The sequence below is a fragment of the Planococcus citri genome, chromosome 1 (genome assembly GCF_950023065.1).
Source record: "Planococcus citri chromosome 1, ihPlaCitr1.1, whole genome shotgun sequence".
In the NCBI taxonomy this organism is placed as follows: Eukaryota; Metazoa; Arthropoda; class Insecta; order Hemiptera; family Pseudococcidae; genus Planococcus; species Planococcus citri.
In genome coordinates this window covers 28906556-28929147 of record NC_088677.1, presented here as the reverse complement: position 1 = coordinate 28929147, position 22592 = coordinate 28906556, and the positions used below count along the sequence as shown (strand labels likewise).

The 22592-nt window shown below is 35.3% G+C and overlaps 4 protein-coding genes across 6 annotated transcripts; 2 read left to right on the top strand and 2 right to left on the bottom strand.

The window, feature by feature from the left end:
* Positions 1-3626: 3626 nt before the first annotated feature.
* On the bottom strand, positions 3627-6776 carry LOC135831229 (poly(A) polymerase type 3-like). Its single transcript, XM_065343567.1, has 10 exons — positions 6681-6776; positions 6099-6541; positions 5769-6027; positions 5429-5533; positions 5175-5325; positions 4876-5087; positions 4585-4790; positions 4193-4506; positions 3963-4084; positions 3627-3756 (listed from the first exon to the last, which is right to left on the bottom strand). Exons 2-10 carry the CDS (start codon positions 6278-6280, stop codon positions 3628-3630), a joined length of 1680 nt encoding a protein of 559 aa, XP_065199639.1. The 5' UTR covers positions 6281-6541; positions 6681-6776; the 3' UTR covers position 3627.
* A 119-nt stretch (positions 6777-6895) lies between these two features.
* On the top strand, positions 6896-12447 carry LOC135831226 (transcription elongation factor SPT5-like). Of its 2 annotated transcripts, none has more exons than XM_065343564.1 (19): positions 6896-7080; positions 7159-7227; positions 7810-8036; positions 8112-8249; positions 8324-8558; positions 8635-8725; positions 8797-8918; positions 9008-9197; positions 9276-9496; positions 9567-9820; positions 9886-10081; positions 10152-10283; positions 10373-10532; positions 10610-10728; positions 10806-10920; positions 10991-11242; positions 11312-11473; positions 11571-11680; positions 11759-12447. In XM_065343564.1, the coding sequence occupies exons 1-19, from the start codon at positions 7039-7041 to the stop codon at positions 11996-11998; spliced, it is 3075 nt and encodes a 1024-aa protein (XP_065199636.1). In that variant the 5' UTR covers positions 6896-7038; the 3' UTR covers positions 11999-12447. The 2 variants fall into 2 exon arrangements, with proteins under 2 accessions (XP_065199636.1, XP_065199635.1); XM_065343563.1 differs by having other exon boundaries at positions 11565-11680.
* A 429-nt stretch (positions 12448-12876) lies between these two features.
* Positions 12877-16629, top strand: Tes (Testin). 2 transcript variants are annotated; one of them, XM_065343566.1, is made up of 10 exons: positions 12877-13119; positions 13197-13282; positions 13361-13485; positions 13557-13684; positions 13771-13925; positions 14013-14076; positions 14173-15396; positions 15641-15745; positions 15826-15984; positions 16056-16629. In XM_065343566.1, the coding sequence occupies exons 1-10, from the start codon at positions 13051-13053 to the stop codon at positions 16239-16241; spliced, it is 2301 nt and encodes a 766-aa protein (XP_065199638.1). In that variant the 5' UTR covers positions 12877-13050; the 3' UTR covers positions 16242-16629. The 2 variants fall into 2 exon arrangements, with proteins under 2 accessions (XP_065199638.1, XP_065199637.1); XM_065343565.1 differs by having other exon boundaries at positions 12878-13119; positions 13194-13282.
* A 1437-nt stretch (positions 16630-18066) lies between these two features.
* LOC135831222 (probable inactive serine/threonine-protein kinase bub1) lies at positions 18067-22479 on the bottom strand. Its single transcript, XM_065343548.1, has 13 exons — positions 22055-22479; positions 21781-21985; positions 21515-21711; positions 21215-21434; positions 20975-21143; positions 20754-20902; positions 20602-20677; positions 20137-20525; positions 19928-20060; positions 18833-19839; positions 18632-18759; positions 18412-18552; positions 18067-18332 (listed from the first exon to the last, which is right to left on the bottom strand). The coding sequence occupies exons 1-13, from the start codon at positions 22198-22200 to the stop codon at positions 18329-18331; spliced, it is 2964 nt and encodes a 987-aa protein (XP_065199620.1). The 5' UTR covers positions 22201-22479; the 3' UTR covers positions 18067-18328.
* Positions 22480-22592: the final 113 nt, after the last annotated feature.

Sequence of the window (22592 nt, the reverse complement as noted above, 5' to 3'; positions counted from 1 at the left end):
GTTTTTAAACTTACCTAAATCCCAAATTCATCATTCAGATTTCAAAAAAAGTTCATGAACACACGAATACTCGCCTCAGAAGTCAGAACAGAAAATTTTCATCAGTAACCAACAAACAGAATACTTATATGTACTCGTACTTGACAAAGTTCTGTTCAGCCAACTCTGGATTTTAAAGATGTCAAAACACGAATAAATTTCGAAAGCAGGATATGTGATGCAGCCAGATATAAAAATACCCCAATTTCTACCTATCTAAAAGCTGAATTCGATTGCAATATTGATAATGTAATATGTATAGATTAATCAACATGAGAATGAACTTCATTGAAGTAGACATGAAAATACACAAATAATGTCACCGACTGGATTTGATCATGCTGCTCAACATTTTGCGTTAAAAATGCAAAAACTAAGTAAGCAAAAACGTTCGAGAATTTTCAAAAATTTTTCATTTCTTGCTGTAGTTGATGTAAAATTTTCCGACTCTAAAGTATTGACAGCAAAAAAAGTAACAATGAACACCATATTTCCAACCCCAACCTCCAACGTATCATTTGAGACTTACAAAAGGATTAGGGGTTAGGGTCCAAGCGGCGAATCGGAGAAAAGGGCCAAAATTTGGGAAAAAAGGCTAAAAGTCGCATTGATCATGTGACACATCATTCGACAGGTTTTCTAAGACGTTAGGTACGAAAATACGCTCTATTTTTACCAAAAGCTCCTCTATTTTCCCAAATGAGCCAACCTAAACGAGGTTTTTGAATTTCTGTATCAAATTTTTTACGATCAAATTCTAATTGGCCCGAGCAAAGCGAGGACAAAACATTTTGAAATAATTTTAAAATCCAAGAGGTAAAAAAACCATTATTTATTTTTGATGTGTAAGAAATTCATTTCTTTTTTTTTTAATTTCAATGTTCAGCAGTGGCAGCTTTGATTTTTTTTCGGATGTAGCAAGGGACGAAACTGAGTACCAGTTTTTTTTTGGGAGAGGGTCAGAGGGCGCGGGGGGGGGGTGAGAAGCTCAAAATATGAAATTTTCTTACAATGAAAAAGATAAATAAAGTGACCTGAGCGAAGCGAGGGCAAATGCTTTTGAAAATTCGAACTCAGAAACATGTAAAGAAAACAATATATTTTACATGAGGAGTTCACTTTATCAGCAGCAGAATTTTTTGAATTTGAATGATAGGTAGTTTTACGGTAATTTCAATCTTGAAAAAAGATCAAACAGGAGAAAACAACGCTAAGCGAAGCAAGAGTAGAATTTTTTTACTTTTTAAAATTTTTTTTTTTGTAAACCAAAAGTCGATTAAAAATTGGAACAAAAATTTTCCCAGCGCAGTCGGCGTGAACGAAGCGAGGACGGAAGTGTGAATAAAAATTCAAAGTTCAAGTTCAAGTTCCAGAACAAGTCGGTTTTCAGGTGTATTAAATTTTTTTTCGGGAGTAGCGATCCTTTTCCGAAATACAAAGGCCGCCGTCGATGTTCATGTTTCAGATTTAAATAAAAACTCCTCTCAAAAATTTCAATTTTAGAGAATAAGGAAAGCAAATTGAGGGCGGAAGCTTTTGAAATTTTCCAACGTCAGAAATAGATTTTTCAATCCAAGAGGTAAAAAAACGTTATTTTTGATACGTGAAATTTGATTTTTCTGGATTTAAACGCTTTTCAGAAATTTCAAATCCGAGCAAAAGGAAAGAGAGAGCTTTTGAAAATTCATAATTTAGGAAGTAAAATAACGTTTATTATGCGAAACAAATTTTCTACCCTTATAATTTGAAAAAAATTGAATAAATATTTTGGCAACTAGGTCTAGGTACATAAAATAATTTAGAAAAAAAAAAACAATTTTGCCAGAGCAAAACGACGGCGAAAATTTTTGAGAATCTGTGAAATCGGAAGTTTCAAGGTTGCGAATTGGATGATTTAAAATTTTTTCGAAATTTAAGATTTTCCAACTTGTAAAAAAACTTCTCAGTTTTTCATCTATTTCGTTTCAGATTTACAAAACAATTCACCCTCCCAAATCGATTCGGAATGTCGAATTCGGAATTTCTGGCAAGATTGAATTTTCAGCTGCCGTATGTTGATTACAACGCATTCTGGAGTAAGTAATTTGAAATTGTTAGAAAAGATGCAAAGTTTACTGGAGGCTCTAGATGAGCTCTAAAATGGTGACCACCAATTCATGTCGTAGACTAGTATATAAACTGAGTTTCAAAATATTTTCATCTCTACAGTCACTCTTTTTGAGGAAAATTGAAAATACTAACAGTCTATTTCCACTCCACCATTTTCAAAAATTCGCCAAAGATCGAAAAATCGAACTTCGGCAGCTCAAAATTTGATTTTGAGAACTTGATGACATGCTCTTTCAGTGAGCCAAATTTCAACTCTGTCGAAAAATGAAGAAGTCAGTTTGTTGAAAAATTTACTCAATCTATGTTCAATATAAAAAAAATGTTATAGAAATATTTGTATTAGTAGGTAATATGTACTACCTAATTATTTATTTAACCTAAAAATCAATGTAGAATTGAAGCCAGTTAGAAGTAGTGAAACAGATCCGAAGGTGTGTAGAAGTGCTTATAATAGGAATCTTCGAACAGAAGGTATTTTAATTGTAAGAAATGCCTAAAGATGAAAATGAATGAATATTTCTCTCAAACCATAAGCAGCATTGTTGGAAAGTAAATTGAAACGGGTTTTCAATCTATTTCAAAACTTCAAAAGGGTCTTGATAAATTGTATAAATTAAGTACTTAGGTAGAAGTACATACTACTCAGCTCAGTCTATCAGTCTATGAATAACAAACCGCAAAAAAACTTGACGTTAAACAAATCCTAACATAGATAATTGTCCAGAATATCACTCGGTCACAATTATTCCAGGTAAGGAGCATTTTCAATGAAAATAAGATGTGAAAGATCAAGATCCCATCTCCAATTTTGAAAATTTATTTTTCTTCTTTCTTAAAATTTGGATTTTGGAATGCTTGATGATTTCTTATTATATCTTGAAGCCACGCCGTTTAGGTGGCGCATTTTTGGTGCCCGTTTCTCCAAACATTGATTTTTATTTTTTCCTATCGATAGTTTTGACCGCATCTGCAATGATGTACATACTGCTAACAAGTAACAAGATATACTTAGAAGCGTATGTCCAAAATTTCTAAAAACTATTTCTTTACTAACAGCTTTGATTAAAGACTGAGATCACAATTTAGCTTTGGTAGTAAGTTGGCTGAAGTAATTTTATTTTAATACGATCAATACGAGCGAGGGTTGGGGGGGGGGCATTTTCAAGCACGTTACACTTTTTATTTTAAAAAATGATAATTCGATCAGGAAAAACTTATTTGATCGATGTTTTTAATTCTAGAATTTTTTTGAATTCAAAATGAAAACAAACAACGAACTACTAAAACCGAAAACTGGATAAAATATCGTTTCATCTTTTCCTTCGAACAACCCCACCATTATTCGTCGAATTTCTCATTTAGAAGTACATACAATATTTTCAAATAGGATAATACCGATCACCGATTAAAATAACCTACAAACTTACCTCAAGCTTTAGCGACGTTTTACTCGAGCTTGATGCATTGCCAAAATTGAGCCTATTGTTCACGGAAGACCTTCGTTTTGGGGCCGCTCGCTTCATCAATCGATGTATCTGATTTTCTTATCGGTTTCACTTTCACAACTGGGGTGGCATCCTTGATTATTGGAGCTAATATCAAATTTTCCTGAAATTCCAATAATTAGTACCATTAGATTACGCATAACTTTTTTAAAACAACTTTCGAGAATTCGAGAATTAGAGTGCCCCTTAAAAAAAAAAAAAAGTAACAAGAAAAGGCCAAAGGTTACGCATCTTGGACGCATTTTTATAACGTCATCGAACACAAATTAATAACGGAAAAAAAATTGAATTAGTATTTATGGGCATTACCGGTCGATCACGTCTAATGATGTTAATTGGCAAGTAATCATTCAAATTCTTCCTACGAGAGTATTTAGCTACGATTTTCATCGTTTCTCTGTACATCTTGATTCCATTAGCGTGTCTCATAACTAAAATTCAAAATTACAATTAGTTGATCATGAGGTGATCTGCTCGTATCAGAATTCAAAGCACTCGTAAAATAATCTAAAGCTAATAAGATGAAAATATCAACTCACCAGCATTTGTAAAATCCTGTATTTCCGGAGTTAGATTGAGACTGGTCCCTTTAACTTCATTGAATTCCAATCCAAGGACCCACATCGAATTCGGTTTCTGCTCAACTTGATCATTTTCTTTCGGCGAATCGGATCCATTATTTTTAAAGTAGTCTGTTGTCAATTCGAATATTTCGGGATTCACGTGTACCTTACATACGCCCGGATTCCTCTCTAAAAAAGTGACTAAATGCCAAACTTTCGCTTCGATCAAACCGCGCCATTCGAGATGTTCATCATTCGTACTCGACGATGCTATTAAAAACATTAAATGTCTGCACGAACAAAAAAAACGAAATAAGACACGAATTGAACGTAAAAAATGACATCTAGCAAATTCAGCATGTACCTACTTGTATTTGGCGAAAAAATTTGGTTTTTCGAATAACATTTGCCAGTTAGCTCTTCCGCGCATGATTGCCTCAGATATACGAAATCCAGTTCGCAATTCATCCACTACAATCTTAAAAGTAGATCTTGAAACGTTGAAAGTAGAATTTCGATGAGGATAAGTCGGCGATATGATCGGTATCAACTTGGCTTGATCTGGCATATTATACTGATGAGCAACAAAAAAATAAAATAAAAATTAAGTAATACCTATTCAACTTTACATCACACAAATTACACAAACGATTACTTACTCCAGAATTCCACACTGGTAAATTTGAATTACATTTGGTTGGTCGTTTCAATGAAACAGGATCCGGCCAATTCCATTGAGAAAATACTGAGAAAAACTTTTGAATTATGGTTGATGCTACAGCGTTTGGATACAGCTGACATGTTTTTGCAACTAATATGGCCCAAGAAATACCACCAAAATATCCTAATACGTTCGAATAAATTCCGTGTTCTGTAAAAACACTGCCACATTAATATTATAAATTACAAAATTTGAAAAAAAAATTAAAAAACAACGACTGAGCACAATTTTACTTACGTTTCGCCCATAATTTGATGACATGAAGAGCCAATCTGAAAGTTTCGACGTTGGGAACCAATCTTAAAATTTCATCGCTCATTCGACATTCGTGTAGACTACGAATACATCGTGGATCTAAATTCTTCAGTATCATATCATCGCTTAAATCCTGAGGAGTGAGGAATAAACATAGCATAAAATATACATATGTAGTAGGTACTAGGTACTTACTGAAAACGAAAACGTAATCATTCGAAATCATCAGAACATACCAACGTATCCGGAATTTCTTTCAATGCTAATCTAGCGAACGATAAACTGACGTCTATTCCATCGAAATTCATTTTTAAAACCGGCACGAACGTTTCTTCGATAGCCTGAAAATTGAAATGAGAATATAGGTTGCATCATGCATGATGCAATCAAGGAATATTATTAGGAGTCCGGACAATTTTTATAATTTATATAAGCGGGTGACGCGCTCATCCAACGTTTGGTAATGCACAGAGGGCCCACAGAAGTTCCATGGCTCTCTGTGCAGGTGTGCACTACCGACGGTCACCCGCATATATAAATTGCACGGACTTTATCATGTCATGTCACACTACTTACTCTCAATTCTTTTATTTCCGGACGGTTTTTCAATTTTTCATAGAACGTTGAAAAATAATAAGATCTATCGATAAGACGAGGAGCTACGCATACAGCTTCGATACGATCGCCTCTCTGATGAACTCCCAATCTATACAATCCAGAGGAGTAGATCTTTCCACCAACTTGTTCGGCTACTTCTTGAGGTACATCGTGAGCTAAGCATATCTCGAAGATCCATTCTTTGACCATCTCGTTCAATTTACTCAAGACTCCTTCTCTGAAAAATTAATCTCGTTTAAATATACTGTAAAAATATCATCTTGACAAAAATACCGGGTCAATATTTACCTATAATTTAACTCTTCGTCAGATGCGATCACATCGAATTCGGTTAAAGCAATCTCCAATTCCTTAGTCTGCTGTAGATCGATGGGTTCTGGCTGTGCAAGACTGACGGACGATTTCATCATGTCGAGAGTTTTGACATTTTGTGTTGGGTCTTGGTTTTTGGAGCTCGATTCAGACCACATCGTGCGAAATTAGAGGAATATGAAATTCACGATACAAACTGAATTGAAATTGATTGATTGTATCTTTTGATGATACAAAAATACAATGTCTTCAGGCGATGCCACCAGTGACCAGCGTTTCAGTTGGATTTTTGGAAAAGATCTCAACTTGTCTCAACCAAGGAAAGACTGGTCTCGACCTTCGAGCCCGAAGCACATACAGCAGGTTTCGTTTCGATTTCGACCTTTGGAATTTGGACTTAGGAGCAATGAAATTTAGAACTGAAAAGTGAAAAGAGTGTTACCGTCAATGTTGTTTGTTAGTTGTTATAGAGTGTTACAGATAAGTTTCCAGAGGAAAGAGAGTAAACTAGTCACATTGTAAGATTAGCCGTTAAGTAATTAAGATTAATTTACTCACTTTAAATAAAAGGTATCGTAAAACGTTGTAAATTTCTTCCATTTCAAAAAATTCAAACTTGTTTCATTTTTTTTTCACCAAAAGAAAAATAACCACGTGCATGTGACGTCAAAAATGCAGAAAAGTTGTGAATCCTAAATAGAAAGTTAAAAAAAAGTATTGTTTACACTTTACAGATTTTCGTTCGCGCAAAGTTCGTGCAGTTTCGTTTGAATCAGGCCTACTATTTTATTTGTTAGTGATCTCGATAATTATTAATTAACGAATGATTATGATGCAAGATTTATTAATTTCTTTCAATTATTCGTAAAGTAACATTCCGTAAATTTATATTTCAAGTTGTGTGTGACAAACAATCATGTCTTCTGACGAAGAGTACAACAGTGGAAGTGAAGCCGAGGTTTGAGTTGAAAAATTGTTTATACTACCATAATCCTTATACTTAACATTATATTCACGTGTATTTCATCTCTTTTAGGAAAATAATACTCAAGAGAGTGTTAGTGACGAAGAAGAGCCTGAAGGCGAAGTCTTAAACTCAGAAGACGTAAGCATTTTCCTTGTATTTGATCTTAAACTATCAATAGCTCTGTTCTATTCGCTGCTCCGAGCAACTCTGAGTTGCTTAGAGCAGCAATACTGTGTTCTATTGGCACATTTTTACTCGGAGTAATCCGTCTAATCGTTCTTTTCGCAAGGAGTAGAGTCAAAAGAGCTGCTCTAGAGCAGATTTTTCTACACCTGCTGAAAAGGAAGTGCAGAAGGAGTAGAGTAAAAAGAGCAGATTTTTTAAGGCGACATTTTTTTTTTTTTACAATCAGTATTCCGACATTCCATTTTACGAGTGTTTATTTTCTTTTTGTTGTTGAAATTTAGTTGTTTTACAAGGTGTTCTTGGATTTGTGTTCTTTTCGAAGACTCATTTCCCCTACTCTCTATACTCTTTTATCGGTTCGGGAGAAAATCACGAGAGTACAAAGAGCTACTCGGAGTAGCGAATAGAACAGAGCTAATAGAAACCTATGTGTTCACCTTATCTGAACCTTATCAACGGTCTATCGCATGATCTACGTAGCCGTATTTTCTTCCAACCGTATAACACGATGGTATGGTTTCTCTTATTTTCTAGGATTACGACGATGAAGATGAAGAAAGAGACAATGCTCGTTACAAAAAAAGACGTAACGAACGCCATGGAGGGTTTATTCTCGAAGAAGCTGAAGTTGACGACGAGGTAGAATCAGAAGACGAATACGACGATGAACAGGAAATCGGTGTTGTTGCCAATGAAATCGACGAAGTTGGTCCGACTGCTCAAGAAATCGAAGGGCGTAGAAGGGGTACCACTTTCTGGGAGTGAGTATTATCATTTTCAAGATAACGTATTTAGTCGAATTTAGGCAGGAATTGATTCAATATTTCTATTCGCAGTTCTCAGAAAGAAGATGAAATTGAGGAATATCTACGAAGAAAGTATGCCGGAGAATCGATGTCGGCTAAACATTTCGGCGATGGTGGAGAAGATATGTCGGACGAAATTACCCAACAAACTCTACTTCCTGGCGTCAAGTTGGTTTTTATTAAACGAGAAACCGTAATCTATGACGTATCGAATTTCCTGATTGTTTTAATTACTTTTTTAGAGATCCAAATTTATGGATGGTGAAATGTCGAATGGGTGAAGAGAAGAATACGTGTTTGCAATTGATGCGTAAATTCATCGCGTACATGTTGACTGAAGAACCTCTTCAGATAAAATCTGTCGTAGCTCCAGAAGGAGCCAAAGGTTATATTTACATTGAAGCTTATAAACAAGCTCATGTGAAACAAGCTATTGATCGAATCGGTAGTTTAAGAATGGGTGTTTGGAAGCAACAGGTATGCGTTCGTGTATCACAGTAATGAACTCGCTGTTATTGGGAAATATTTGACGTATTAATTCACATTTTCTCAGATGGTACCTATTAAAGAAATGACTGACATTTTACGAGTAGCAAGAGAAAAAGTTGGATTAAAACCTAGACAGTGGGTTCGAATAAAACGAGGTATGAATTGTAAATTTTATGAAATTTTCTCATATGGTTCGACTTTTTATTGTTTTACTTTCTTCGTTTAGGTTTGTACAAAGATGACATTGCTCAAGTGGATTATGTTGATATAGCACAGAATAGAGTTAGTCTCAAATTGCTTCCAAGAATCGACTATACTATACCCAGTAAAGCATTAAGAGCAGTACAGGTATTTCAGTTTTTTTTTTTTTAATTTTCTTTTTACTGAAAATTAACTTTTCAAACCATTGCATTTCGCAACCATCGCTAAATGATTAGGATATTGACGATACTTTGAAACGTAAGAAGAAGAAACGACCAGCTGCTAAGCCTTTTGATCCTGAAGCCCTTCGAGAATTAGGTCATGAAGTCGGTACCGATGGAGATTTCAAGAGTTTCAAAAACAAACGTTACAGTTCGAAGGGATTTTTGTATGATAATTTCAAGATGGACAATATACTAGTTGATGGTGAGTTCTTCGATATATTACGTGGAATGCTCATTTTCCCCCTTGGTATTCTTCAATTCTATGCTGTTCTTCTTATAGGCGTCAAACCGACCTTATCGGAATTGGAAAAATTTGAAGAAGCTCCAGAAGGAGTAGATATAGAGTTACCTACTGCCAACAAAGATGAATCAGCTGGTCAAATATTTAGTGCTGGTGATAATGTAGAAGTATGTCAAGGAGAATTGATACATCTTCAGGGAAAAATTCTCTCCATTGATGGAAGTTTTATTACTGTGATGCCTAAACATAACGAGTTAAAAGTGAGTGATTACAATAACGAATTTTCTTCTATTCGAGACACATGATTATAAAGTTGGTTTATTTTCGTAGACTCCGCTCGAATTTCAAGCTTGCGAGTTGAAAAAGCACTTCAAAATGGGAGATCACGTTCGTGTAATCTCCGGCAGAAACGAAGGAGACACCGGATTGGTTATCAGAGCTGAAGATAATCGTACCGTCGTATGTTCTGATCTCACGATGCACGAGTTGGAAATTTTACCTCGAGATTTACAACTTTGCACTGATATGGCTACTGGAGTTGATTCTTTAGGGCAGTTCCAACATGGCGATTTAGTACAGATCGAGTGAGTAGTTTTATTGAAAATTTTTAAATTTCGAGTAAAAATTTTTAAACACGATTTTCCTACAGTCCTCAAACTGTTGGTGTTATTGTACGACTCGAAAAGGAAATTTTCCATGTTTTAAATATGCATGGAAAAGTTGTCGAAGTGAGACCGCAAGCTTTGCACAAACGTAAAGAGTATAAAAATACTCTCGCTTTGGATTCCGATCAGCAAACAATTCAAAGGAAAGATATTGTCAAAGTAATCGATGGACCACATTCGGTAAGCCTAAGCTCATTTCTACGTAGTAGGCTTGTATTGTGTTGAAAATTAAATTTCGTATTTGTTATAGGGACGCGGAGGAGAAATCAAACATTTATATCGAAATTTTGCGTTTTTGTTCTCCAAAATGTTTCTGGATAACAGTGGAATTTTCGTATGTAAGACTCGCCATTTGCAATTGGCTGGAGGCGGTCGAGACGCGGTACGAATATTGTATCATAAATCAACGGACGTATTTCAATATGTGAATTAACGAATCGATTTTTATTGTTTAACCAATTATTGTTTTAGTCTACCATATCGTTGGATTTTGCCATGTCTCCGAGGATTTCATCTCCTGCTCATCCAAGTGGTGGAAGTGGTGGTAGAGGTAGAGGTCGCGGAGGTTTTACCATGAGAGATAGAGAAATCATTGGTAAAACAATAAAAATTACCAGAGGACCGTACAAAGGTACGTTACGAGAAATTATGTGGAACGAAATAGTTGGTTTTTTTAGTTGATAATTATTGAATTTTTCGTTCTCGTAGGAAATATTGGAATTGTGAAAGATTCGACCGATACCACTTCCAGAGTTGAATTACACACTTCGTGTCAAACTATTTCGGTGGACAGAAACAATATCCAAATCGTCGGCGAACCCAACAAAGTAAATTATAGAAGTTATTTCAAATCATTGAACATGGTTCTAGAGAACATTTTATTATATGAAATTTATTTCCGTAGGATGGATCATACTCGTCGTACTCTCGAACTCCTGCTTGCGTTGGCCAAACTCCGATGTACGCTGGAGGTAGCAGAACACCGATGCACGGTTCACAAACTCCATTATACGACAGTAGTACGTATCTCGTAGTTGAATAATTCGTTCGCCACTTGATGGAAAATTAACGTGGTTGTTTTAATTTTAGGTGGAAATCGTACTCCACGTCATTACGGTAGTATGACGCCTGTGCACGATGGCTCGAGAACCCCTGCTCTTTGGGAAGGATCGGTATCGAATACACCGGCTCGTCAATCAGAACCTGAAGAAGAGAACTGGGATACGTGTTTCAACAATAGTCCATCAAACAACTACGCTCCGCAGACGCCTGCGAGCAATTACGCATCTTCGGACAATTCCTTTTCTCCTTACCATACAAATTCTCCGTCCGCTTATCACGGTATGTTCTTCGAATTTCAGCGTTTCGGAAGTAAAGTTATCAAATTGAGAACCTAAATTCATGTTACAGGAAGCAGTGCTTCATCGTCATCATATATGCATACCCCTAGTCCCGGCGGAAGTGCTTTTGGAAAATACAGCACGACTTCGCCGATTAGTTACAGTCCTATGACTCCCGGCAGTTCGTCGTCTGTTCAGTCACCTTACGATAATCCTGGAACACCTGGCTCAGGTATGAAGAAAATTCGCATCTAGATGTGTTTTGTTTTTTTTCTCAACATAATAAGATCTCTTTGACGTTTGGATTTCCCTTTTATTAATAGGAATAGAAATGACCAGCTTACAAGAGAGCTTTACTCCTGGTGTTTTTGTACGTGTGCTCGATTCTTTCGACGATCGTGGTTTAGTTGGACAAACCGGAGTTATTAGAAGAATCAAGGTGTGTAAATAATAACTCAAATCGTGATTATATGTACTTTCAATATTATACTATAATAATTTCGTAATCAAAATTTAGGATGGAATGTGTACCTTATTCATCGAAGACGAAGGGCAAGACTTCAACATTCCGTGTGATTGTTTGGAACCTGTCGCGCCCAGAATTAACGATTGGGTTAAAGTTCTACTTGGAGACGAAAGCGGAATGACTGGTAAATTACTGTCTATCGATGGTCAAGATGGCGTTGTTCAATTTAAAGACGAAACCAATCCAAAATTAATTCAAGCTCGTGTACTTTGTCGATACCAACAAGACTAAGTTTTATATCAGAAAAATTTCCGTTCAATTTTGCAAAATAATCTTGTATTCAGTAGAATTTTTTTACATTTAGTTATTTGATAATTTTTTTCTAGTTGAACTTTGTATCTCATTATTTGGTAATTCTTCTATTTTTCGATTGTATTTTTATATTCAATATTTTACATCAACTGTCAACTTGATTTATGCGACAGAGTAATCGTGATTGTTTCTTAGTGGACCACCTAACTTTATCATGTGAACGATTTGAGTTTGGTATTTTCGAAAAACTTTGAAGGATTAATTTTTTGTACCTACCTCGGTAAAACATTACGATGTAGTTATGTTTTGTGTGATTCGAGTTATTTTTGAGAAACTCACTTTATTATAATATGAATTACTTTCCTCGATGAAATGTAACAGTGTAGTTATGTCAATGAAGATCAATAAAAGATACACTTCAGTTCAAACGTGTGGCTTATTTTGCATTTGCTTCGAAAAATAAAAATGTGCCTATCTTTCTTTTGGGAATAGGAGCTCAGGTTGAATTCTGATCTGTGGTAATTTCGATAAAACCTATCTCAATAATTATTCTGAATATATTCGGAGAAGGCAGCTAAGGGATAAGGTAATTGAATGTGAGAGTTTGATGAACATAGGTGCAATTTAAATGTATAGGTACTTGTTGAACTTTCCCAAAAACAAAAGCTGTATTGAGTGCTCATGTGACCTTCCTATATTTTTATTCCAAGCTTGAAATACTGGAATTTTGACTGGGATAGGTACACCAAATTTTCAAGTTCCGTTCGCCTACCGATGCGATAAGACCTGATAAATATTTTAAATGAATGACGTAAGGCAATCGACGCATACCGATCGGATGGCGTCATCCCAAGATGGGTGGGAGATCTCCAAGTAGTCATGTCAATTCAACAGTCGTTACTCATTGAAACTCTTTATGAAGTCGTACTGAATAATTTTACATCTAGTGATGAATTTATAACGTATCTCAATTTTATAGTTTAGCATAGATATTTATTTGTTAAATTTTCTACTCGAATACTGATTGTGATATGGCCATCGAAGTGGAAGATGGTCAGCCTCCTGAATGGATGGTTACGTTAGAAAAGAAGCAAAAAAGAGTAAGTTTTGTGTGTGTTATCAATACGAAATTTATTTTAGAATTTATCATTTACAAGTACAATGCATTTTTCAGCAGCATAAACTAGCTCACGATATTGGTGCAGGTGCACCTTGCTTGAATTGTAACGATGGCTGTGCAGGATTAGATTTACATTTTTGGAGGTAAAGACCTTGGACCATTTATCTATTATCAATTCTGTTACTGTGATTGTTTCACTAATCAATTCATTCATTTTATAGAAAAATATGCCGAAATTGTAAATGCAAAAAAGAAGTACACGATGTAAAAGAAGAAAACAGCTATGAGCAGTTTGAAATATTATTCGGCGATAACTTGAAATCCGGTGACAGAGTGAAACAATTATGTAAGTACATGTTTACTTATAATTACTCTATTTTGTATTCAACGAAGAGATTAATTTATATTTTGTCGCAGCTTTGGATTTGAAACTCGATGGTATTTTGAATGCGAGAAAAAACCAACTGCTGGAAGGCTCGAAAAGTTCTTCGTCTGAAGACAATTTGGTCTTTGATTGGATTCCCACCGATGTACCTGCAAATTTGGTATGCTTTTTGAATCACTCGATTACGTTTTGGATATTCATCGAAAATCGGTTTAAAAATTTGTAATTAATTAAAATTTCGTTTAGGCCTCGGAATATTTGAAACAATTACCTTTGGAAAAGTTACCAATCACTGGAAGTTCTGGTGCTGTGTTTAGAAGACAACAGCTGCAATTACAAATGCCCTTACATGATTTTAAAATAGACGACGGCAGTGATTTAACGGAAGAAGAAACCAAAGCGTGAGTACATTTTTCGAATGATGTCAAAAAATTATTCATTCTGCTGTAATCAAGTTTTAACTAACGAATGACACCGTCACGTTTCAGATTCGCCGAATATATTGATAATTTGAAAAGCAACGCTGTTGGTAAAGGGCAAATTACAAAAATAGTAAGCATCTCTATCAGTTTATTAATTATACTATTCTCACATTTTATTATCGCCAATTTAATGTGAAATTTCACCTTTCTGTGTTTTTTGTTTCAGTTCCAAGAAGGTGACGTAGAATATGATTCATCGAATTACGATCGATCTAAATTACCGATGTTTTCGAATAATTTGAACTCGACGCCGAAACCATTCAAACCAAGTTACGATCAATCTACTCACATTGACGAAGATTTCGACTCATTCCCTCCACCTCCACCTGAACTTCTCCATAACGAAGCTCTATCTTTAAAAACACCCAGTGCTTTTCAACCATACAAACCATCGATAGGAATTTCACATCCGAATGAATCCATACCAAGCGCAGAATCAGTACCTTACATGACGGATAATTTGAACTACCGCCAACAGACTGAAAATTCGATACCAATTGGTGGATTAGAGGCGCAGTACGCCCAGATGAACATTAACACTAAACCTGCAGCTCCTTACAACGTTGAAAGCAGGAATTATGGCAAACAAAGAGAGAACTCCGCTCCATTAAGCAGAGTAACTGCTCAATACAGTCAAACGATTGAAGGTGACAACACGAATGCTCTGGATACTAAAAATAATAACTGGTATCGTAATAACGATCAAGATGAATCAACCGAGAGCTTAAAACCTTCGGATATCATTCGAAAACTAAACGCTCGACCTGTGTCACCCTCCGTTAACCAATCTCCGGGTATAATTCGTAAATTGCACTCTCGATCTGCATCGCCTTCTGTTAACCAATCTCCGGATGTGATTCGTAAATTACACTCTCGATCTGCATCACCTTCCGTTAACGGATCTCTGGGTCTGGATACAGCTCGAAAACCAAATGCTCAATCTGTATCACCTTCCATGACCAGATCTCCTTTGAACACAACCGCGAATAAGAATATTCCAGCGTTGAATGATCCAACGATGAAGAACATCGATGGCAGATTTGTAAAAATGGGCACGCCGGAGCAATTCCAAGCTCTTTCTTCGTACGTTCCTAGAACGCCTCAAGTATCGAACACGTTGAGTAATCCTGAAGCGAAACAGTATAATTTGAACGAGCCAGCAAAAACACCCAAGGTTCATTTTGGATCATCTGCCGTTCCTGTGTATACTGACGATGCCAATAATATCATCAACCCTTACCAAGAAATTGAAAAAATAGAAAACCACGATCTGCAGAAATGTCATCATTGCAAACTACCAGCATATCCTGGTCAGGTGGTCGTTGTCGCTGAACGAGCTGGAATCGAGTCTATCTGGCACCCACAGTGCTTCGTTTGTGTGAATTGCAAGGTGTGTATTTATGTTTCGAACGTGAAAATTGCATTAATTTTTCAATTATTGTTGATACGATCGAATCTTTCATTTATTCGAAGTATTCGAATCGTTTTGATATTTCGATTGTACTCGAGACTAAACTGTGTTTATCGAAATACTTATAGTTTTGTCACGTATTCGTATCAGCGGTAGAATTATCGTATTTGTTTAGTTAAGTATTGTTTATTTTTCAATTCGATTGTGTTTTTTTTTTGCATAGGAATTATTGGTAGATTTGGTGTACTTTTTCCACAAAGGCGAGGTTTATTGCGGACGACATTACGCCGAAGAGTTGAAAATACCTCGATGTTTCGCTTGCGACGAAGTAAGATCTTCAAGAATTCACATATAAGATGTTGATTTTTAGCCTAGCCTAAGACTAATTTTTACAATATTCGTTTACAGTTGATTTTCCTGAAAGAATATACAGTCGCTGAAGGACAATCATTCCATGTTAAACATTTCTGCTGTTTCGAATGTGATATTCCCTTAGGTGGCATGCAATACGTTCCAAAGGATAATCATCCTGTGTGTTTATCCTGCTATGAAATCAAATATGGAAAAGTAAACGTCATTTTATTATTTACGGATTTTACGTGAAAGTTTTTATAAACTATTTCTGTTTGATATTTTAGAAATGCAATTACTGTGATAAAATGATCAAAGCCGGAGATTCTCGAGTTGGTTGGAAAGAATTAAGTTGGCATGCAGCTGCTGGTTGTTTCAAATGTATCCAGTGCTCTAAATCATTACTTGGTGGTAAATTCATGGTCAAGGATAACAAGCCGTTGTGTAGTAAAGAATGTGCGATGAAGATGTAAAAATATATGTACCCTTTATTAATCTTAAGCCATTCCAATGAAATTGAGGATCAATTTTTTGTATTTATTTTAATGCATTGAAGTATGAAACTTGTATTTGTGATATTTAAAGTGAAGATTTTTTATTAGTATTTTAAGCTGCAAAGAGGAAAGTCAATTATTCAGAATGTTACCATTTTAAAAATGGATTTGTAGGTTTTTTTGGTGCCATTATTAGGCTGATGTAATATTTATACTTATACGGTTTATACTTTTATTATTTTTTTTACAAGTAGGCCTAAGCTATAACGTTATTTTTTGAAGTGATCTTTTTTTCAATATGCCACTTTTTTGTATCGATTAATGTGTACTTATATGTATTTTGAATGCAATAAAGCATTTCATTTGATTCGTGTGAATTTTTCTCTTATTATGATTTTTGAACGATTCGAAAAAAGTTACTAAAGAAACGAGCGGAAACGGATGATTTTGAGCTTTAATAATGTTCCAAATCAATGCACACTTTTGCTAATTTGTTGCAATTTTTCAAATACTCATATAGGTATGAAAGTTTTGAAGAAAATTTTGGCTGGGTAATTAAACCTACATATTTCCAATGGTTGTATGATGAGAATAAAAATTTTGAAAATCATGACCAATTTTGGGCTTTTAGATTCAAAACTCTGTTAAAATATCAAAAAAAATTATGCTGAAATATTATAATTTTTCGCGAAATTTTAACACATTTTGAGAATTTGAATGACTCCTTTTCCAAAAATCCCAAAAATTATGATTTAATTTGGGGCTCAAAATTCTTCAAAAATTCTCAAAACATATTTTTGGTGAAATATTTTGAATGTTTTACGAAATTTCAAACCATTTTTGATAACTTGAATGACACCTTTTTCAAAATCCCGAAAATAATGACCTAATTTTGAGCTAAAAATTCTCAAAAAAAAATTTGATTGGAATACCTATTTGATTTTCTGCTGAATTTTAACCCTCATTTTGGTACTTGGTAGGTTGCACAAACCTTTTTCAAAAATTCCAAAAATCAAGAGCCAAATTTGAGTTCAAAATTCTTCAACAATTTTTTTTTCTGAAATATGTATTCGAATTTCTTTCGAAAATCTTGAGTGACGTCTTCTCCAAAAATCTCAAAAATGACGACCCAATTCAGCGTCTAAAATTCTTCAAAAAAACACTGTCGTTATGTCGTTAAAATATTCGAATATTCTTGCAAAATTTTAACCATTTTCAAAAAGTCCAATAACACTGACAATTTTTCTGAAAATCCCAAAAATCATGGCCCAGTTTTGGGCTCAAAATTTTTCAATAATTCTCAAAAAGCATTTCAATTGAGTCAAGACCCAAATTTGAGTTCAAAACTCTTTAAAAATTTTTTTTGCTAAAATCAAAATAAATAGAAATATTCGAAATTTTTTTGAAAATCTCGAAAGACGTCTTCTCCAAAAATCTCAGAAATTATAAACCAATTTTGCGCCAAAATTCTTCACAAAACACATTTTTATCAAAATATTGGAATTTTTTTCGAAATGTCGAATGACTGACAATTTTTCTGAAAATCCCAAAAAGTATGACCCAATTTTGGGCTCAAACTCCTTCAAAAATAGTAAAAACCATTCTGCGAAAATTCATACGTTTTTTCTGGCATTTAACATCCATTCTAAAAACCAAAGTTTATTTTTTGGGTTGCAAAAAACCCCAACTTCAGACTATTTTTCGGCGTTATTTTCATGGAAAACGAGATCTTTGGTTCGACTACTCCATTGGTGGCAATTTATGAATTTTGAGCAGGTGAGCAAATAAATTTCAGCAATCGATATAAAATTTGCTACATATTTTTATTTATGTTTCACGAAAAAAACGTGTAATATTTCACAGCAAGTTTAATGATTGACAAAAAAACGTTTATTATATAAAAAATTACTCTAAAAATATATAAAAACAAGTTTCACTATAGCCTAACAATACATAAATAAGCATTAAAATCATAATTTGTCATGAACAGTTAAGACATATTTTATAAATGCATGGTTTCCTTAAAACAAAATTACACAAACATATCAAAGGTATCCATCCCTAGATTATCTGCAAAAAAAAAACCAAAAAAGATAAGTAATCGATTCGATAGAGATGTCAAAAATGGCGAAGTGGTTTGAAATCTTACTTATGCACAGCCGAACTTCCTCCAGACGAGTTACTACCTTGTTCTTTAGAATTTTCGAGGATTAAACTGAGATGCTGTCCATTAGCGTGTTTACTATCTTCGGTAGTACTTTTGGGAGTATCTTCTTCGGCAATATACGAACTAAAATAAAGCAAAGCAATTGTTAATATGCATATTTTTTAAAGGATTTGCATTCATTCAGAACGTGAATCAAAATTACCCGTTGTATAGTAACGATTTTCGAGATGATGATTGACGAGAGCGACCGAAAGGAGTCGACGAAGGTAATGCAATAGCGAACGCTTTAGTAGAACACGTTTCTTCGTCAAAGTCATTACCTTTGGGAATCTGAAAACACACGATCTCGGATTATACTTCATTCAAAACTGGAAAATATCATTTTACAACAGTTTTTGCTCACCATTTTGCAATAGTCCTCATCATCCTCGCTATCGTCATCATCCAGCGGTTGAACCGATACATTACAGGCGGGAGTTAGAATACCAGATAAAGGTCTACGTTCGATCGGAGTACAGTAACTTTTGGGAGGTAAATTCTCCTTGTTTTCTGGCTGAAGTGGCGTATCGGCTAAATTGACTGGCACAATTAACGGTATAGAATATTTATCCGATTGTACGGGAGTACACACTTCGGTACTTTTGACCGATGAGCTCGGAATATCGTCATCTTTATCGATAGGGAACAGCAGTTTCTCCACATCGGAGAACTGATTCCGTTTCGTTTCACTTTTCGTTCCCATCAAGGGCATGATTCCATCATCAGTATAAATCGGGAACGAGAATTTATTCTCCGCGTTACTTTTCTTGCTGTCCGAGTGCGTAGAAATCACAGGCATATCGTCCATAGGGAATGAAAGTTTATCGGCAGTAGATTTCAAGTTCATGGGTTTTTGCAACGAGGCAGCGGGTGTATCGGTGAAAAGTTGGAATGGACGTTGATCAGGAGTCGCTTTCAAGACTGATTTTTGAGTAGATGTAGGTGGAAATTCGTCAACGAATATAGGGAATGATAATTTACCAGACGTCTTTTTCGAGTCATTTGATTTTTGCGTTGGAGTTACGAGCATGTCGTCGGTGCATACAGAAAATGGCGCTTTATTGGCCGGAGTAACCTCAGTGCTTTGTGACTTTTGCGTCGAAGTAGCCGGCATTTCTTCCGCAAAGACGGGGAATGAAAGTTTGTCAAGTGGCGAGATCTGTGGACTTTTCATTTTCTGTGTAGAAGTAACAGGTACATCGTCGCAGAACACAGGGAATGATAATTTATCCGATGGTCGAGAAAGCTTGCTGTCGTCATCGCTGAAGATTGGGAATGTTAATTTTTTCTGAGCGTGACGACTGACTGGCGGTGAACGTGATGGCACTTTGAACATGGAGTCGTCGAAATCACTCATAGGTTTTTTGACAGCTGTTGAGAAAATATTAAAAGAATAAGATTATTACGTGTTAGAATTAGAACTTTTGTCTCGGGTAAGAATTTAATCAAATGTACGTACTAGAATCAGGTAAAGGACTCGCCCACATTGTTTGTATGACATTCATCGCAGCTCGAGTATTCACAGTAAATGATGTAGAAGGACTGTAATGCGGAGCACAACCTCCTTTTTCGAATAAGCCAACTAAAGGATCCTGGAATTTGAAGAAACGGGATTAATACTTTGCTGAAATAAAATATAGGTTCAAAAATACACGTTTGAAAATTTACATTTTCAGCTGAGACATTTCTCTGCGAAGTTTCGTGAATGTGATATAAAGGTTCAGTCTTTTTCTCGAGTTTTTTGTAACTTTGATCCGCCGGCGAAATACTAAATTGACTATTTTTAACATCTGTTGAAACTTTTTTCTCCGAAGTTTTGAGACAGGAATGTAGATTATCACTGTTTGGTTCAGTTTTATTGTTCAATGGCTCCATTGGTAAGTTTTGCTGCACTTTAGAGCTGGAATTCTCCGTTACATAATTGCGATATGTTTCGCAAGAGGAATGCGATTGCGGCAGTTTGGCTTCCGATTTATTCTTAGGCTGATCGAAACATTGTTTATTGGGAGTTTCCATAAGAGCCTCGGCGTCTTTCTGAAGATATTGTTTTCGTTGCTCTGTAAAATTCGTATTCGCGATTAAATCATATGTATAAGAGGGGTGAATTGATACACTATTGGGATGAATACCCACCTTCTTTTTCAACTCTGCGCCAATACATAGCAGCTCGTAATTCTTCTAACTGAATATCTCTATCTCCGACGTAAACCTGTAAATTCAAAATTATTTTCGTCTCGTCACAAGCGTCACGAAATGAACATAAAATGAAACAGAACGAAAATTACCAAGTCTTTCGGATACATTGGCCTTTTTGTAGGGTCCTCCTTTTCGAATATAGCTACAGGACATTTAAATTCTTCTCTCCTCAGTTTCAAGGCTCGAGGTCTAATTACCGTTCTGACCATATCGCAAGCTGCTTCAGGATCTTCGTGAACTGTTGGAAATGAGTTTCAGTCATCCATCATAAATACCAAGTGATAACAGAATTTGAAAATTATCAACTCACTTTGAAACGAAGGAGTTGTAGGCATAGATGGTCTAGAAACGCTTTGTTTTTGCTTCTGGCCAGTCCATTTTCCTGCTTTCATGATATTTTCTCTTTCGGCAATACTTCCTCTGCTGATTTTTTCACTCTTATTCTTGAAATCAGCTTTCACGATTCCATCTGGTTCATCCTGAACATACGTTTATATATTTTCAATATTGTGAAGGTAATAACGTAATAGAATTGCGCAAGAAAGCATACCTCTTGATAAACCTTGAATTTTCCAACCGCAGCGTTATTTTTTGTCTCACGATTTGCAACTTGGAAGATCCCTGCTGTATCTTTACTAATTCGATTACTTTTCACTTTCGACGGTTGCAATTTAGAAAGCGCTGCTCTAGAATTCTCAGTATTTTGTTCGGTATTGTTATTGTTAATATTTCCTTCTATCATTTTACGAGCGATGCTTAACTGAAATTGACTGTGGAATAAATTCATGATATAAATATGACAGTCGGTTATCATAAGCAGGATTTAAAGTAAACGTTATATTCATCTTACATGTGAGCATTTTGTAGTTCTTCGATAGGTTGAGCACGACACTGAAGTCCTAATTGGTAAATTTGATCCGCTCTTTTGAAATCATTACTTTTGTCTAGTTCTTCGGCCCAAGCTTTATACAGCGCACTACACATCGTTCCTAAACCTTGATTATACGACAGTTGATACAGTTCTAGCGGGTTTGATTGAGCGTTGATCTAGAAAATAAATTCAACGTTATGAATCATGCATAAGGCGAAGATATACGTTAAAAAACATTCACTCACGTATTTGATAAGAAGATGAACGAAACGTGGATCTTGTCGATACTTCTCATTGTCTTTAAATTTCATCAAGACATTTTCTAGCAACGGGAGAAGATTACTTTCGCGTCCCAATCGAGGAAAACTTTGCTCTAACCAAGCAGCATATTCATAATAAGGTTCTAACGGATCATCTCCTTCGTACATACGAATCATGAATTCGAATCTCCTACGGAAAAGTTTCGGTTTTAATTTCACATAAACATTACTGAATATCGGAATTAAATCGAAAACTTACTCGCGTTCTTTCAGCAGACGATGTTGCATCTCTGGGTCAGTTTGAGCTTGGAGGGCAGTTTTCAATTGAGCTGCTTTTCTGCCTTGTCTTAACGGTTGCACATTCTCCTTGGATAAATCCAAAACTTCGCTAGTGTTGAGCGTCATTTTTAATCACTTACTTGGAATTCTATCAACAAAATGAAGAAAGCCGCAAAAACTCGTATTTTTGGCGGACTATCGAGCCTTGGAACTTGAAACGATGATACTGTGTTTATATCAGCGATATAACACCGGGTTCATTGGAACGATGATCTTGAAGATGTTTTCTTCCTAAATGTATATCGAAATTTAAAATATAAGTAAAAAATAAAACGTAAACCGACACATTTTACAACTAAATTTCCACTTTTCACTTCAACTACAATGAAATTAACGGTTTCCCTTTTGTTTTTGAAAACGCTTCAATGTTACCAAACTTCCGATGGAGGGAAATAAAAAGTGTTTTTGATTTTTGGTCTCGAAAATCAGTGATGTCAAGACGAGGAACTGAATTAAAC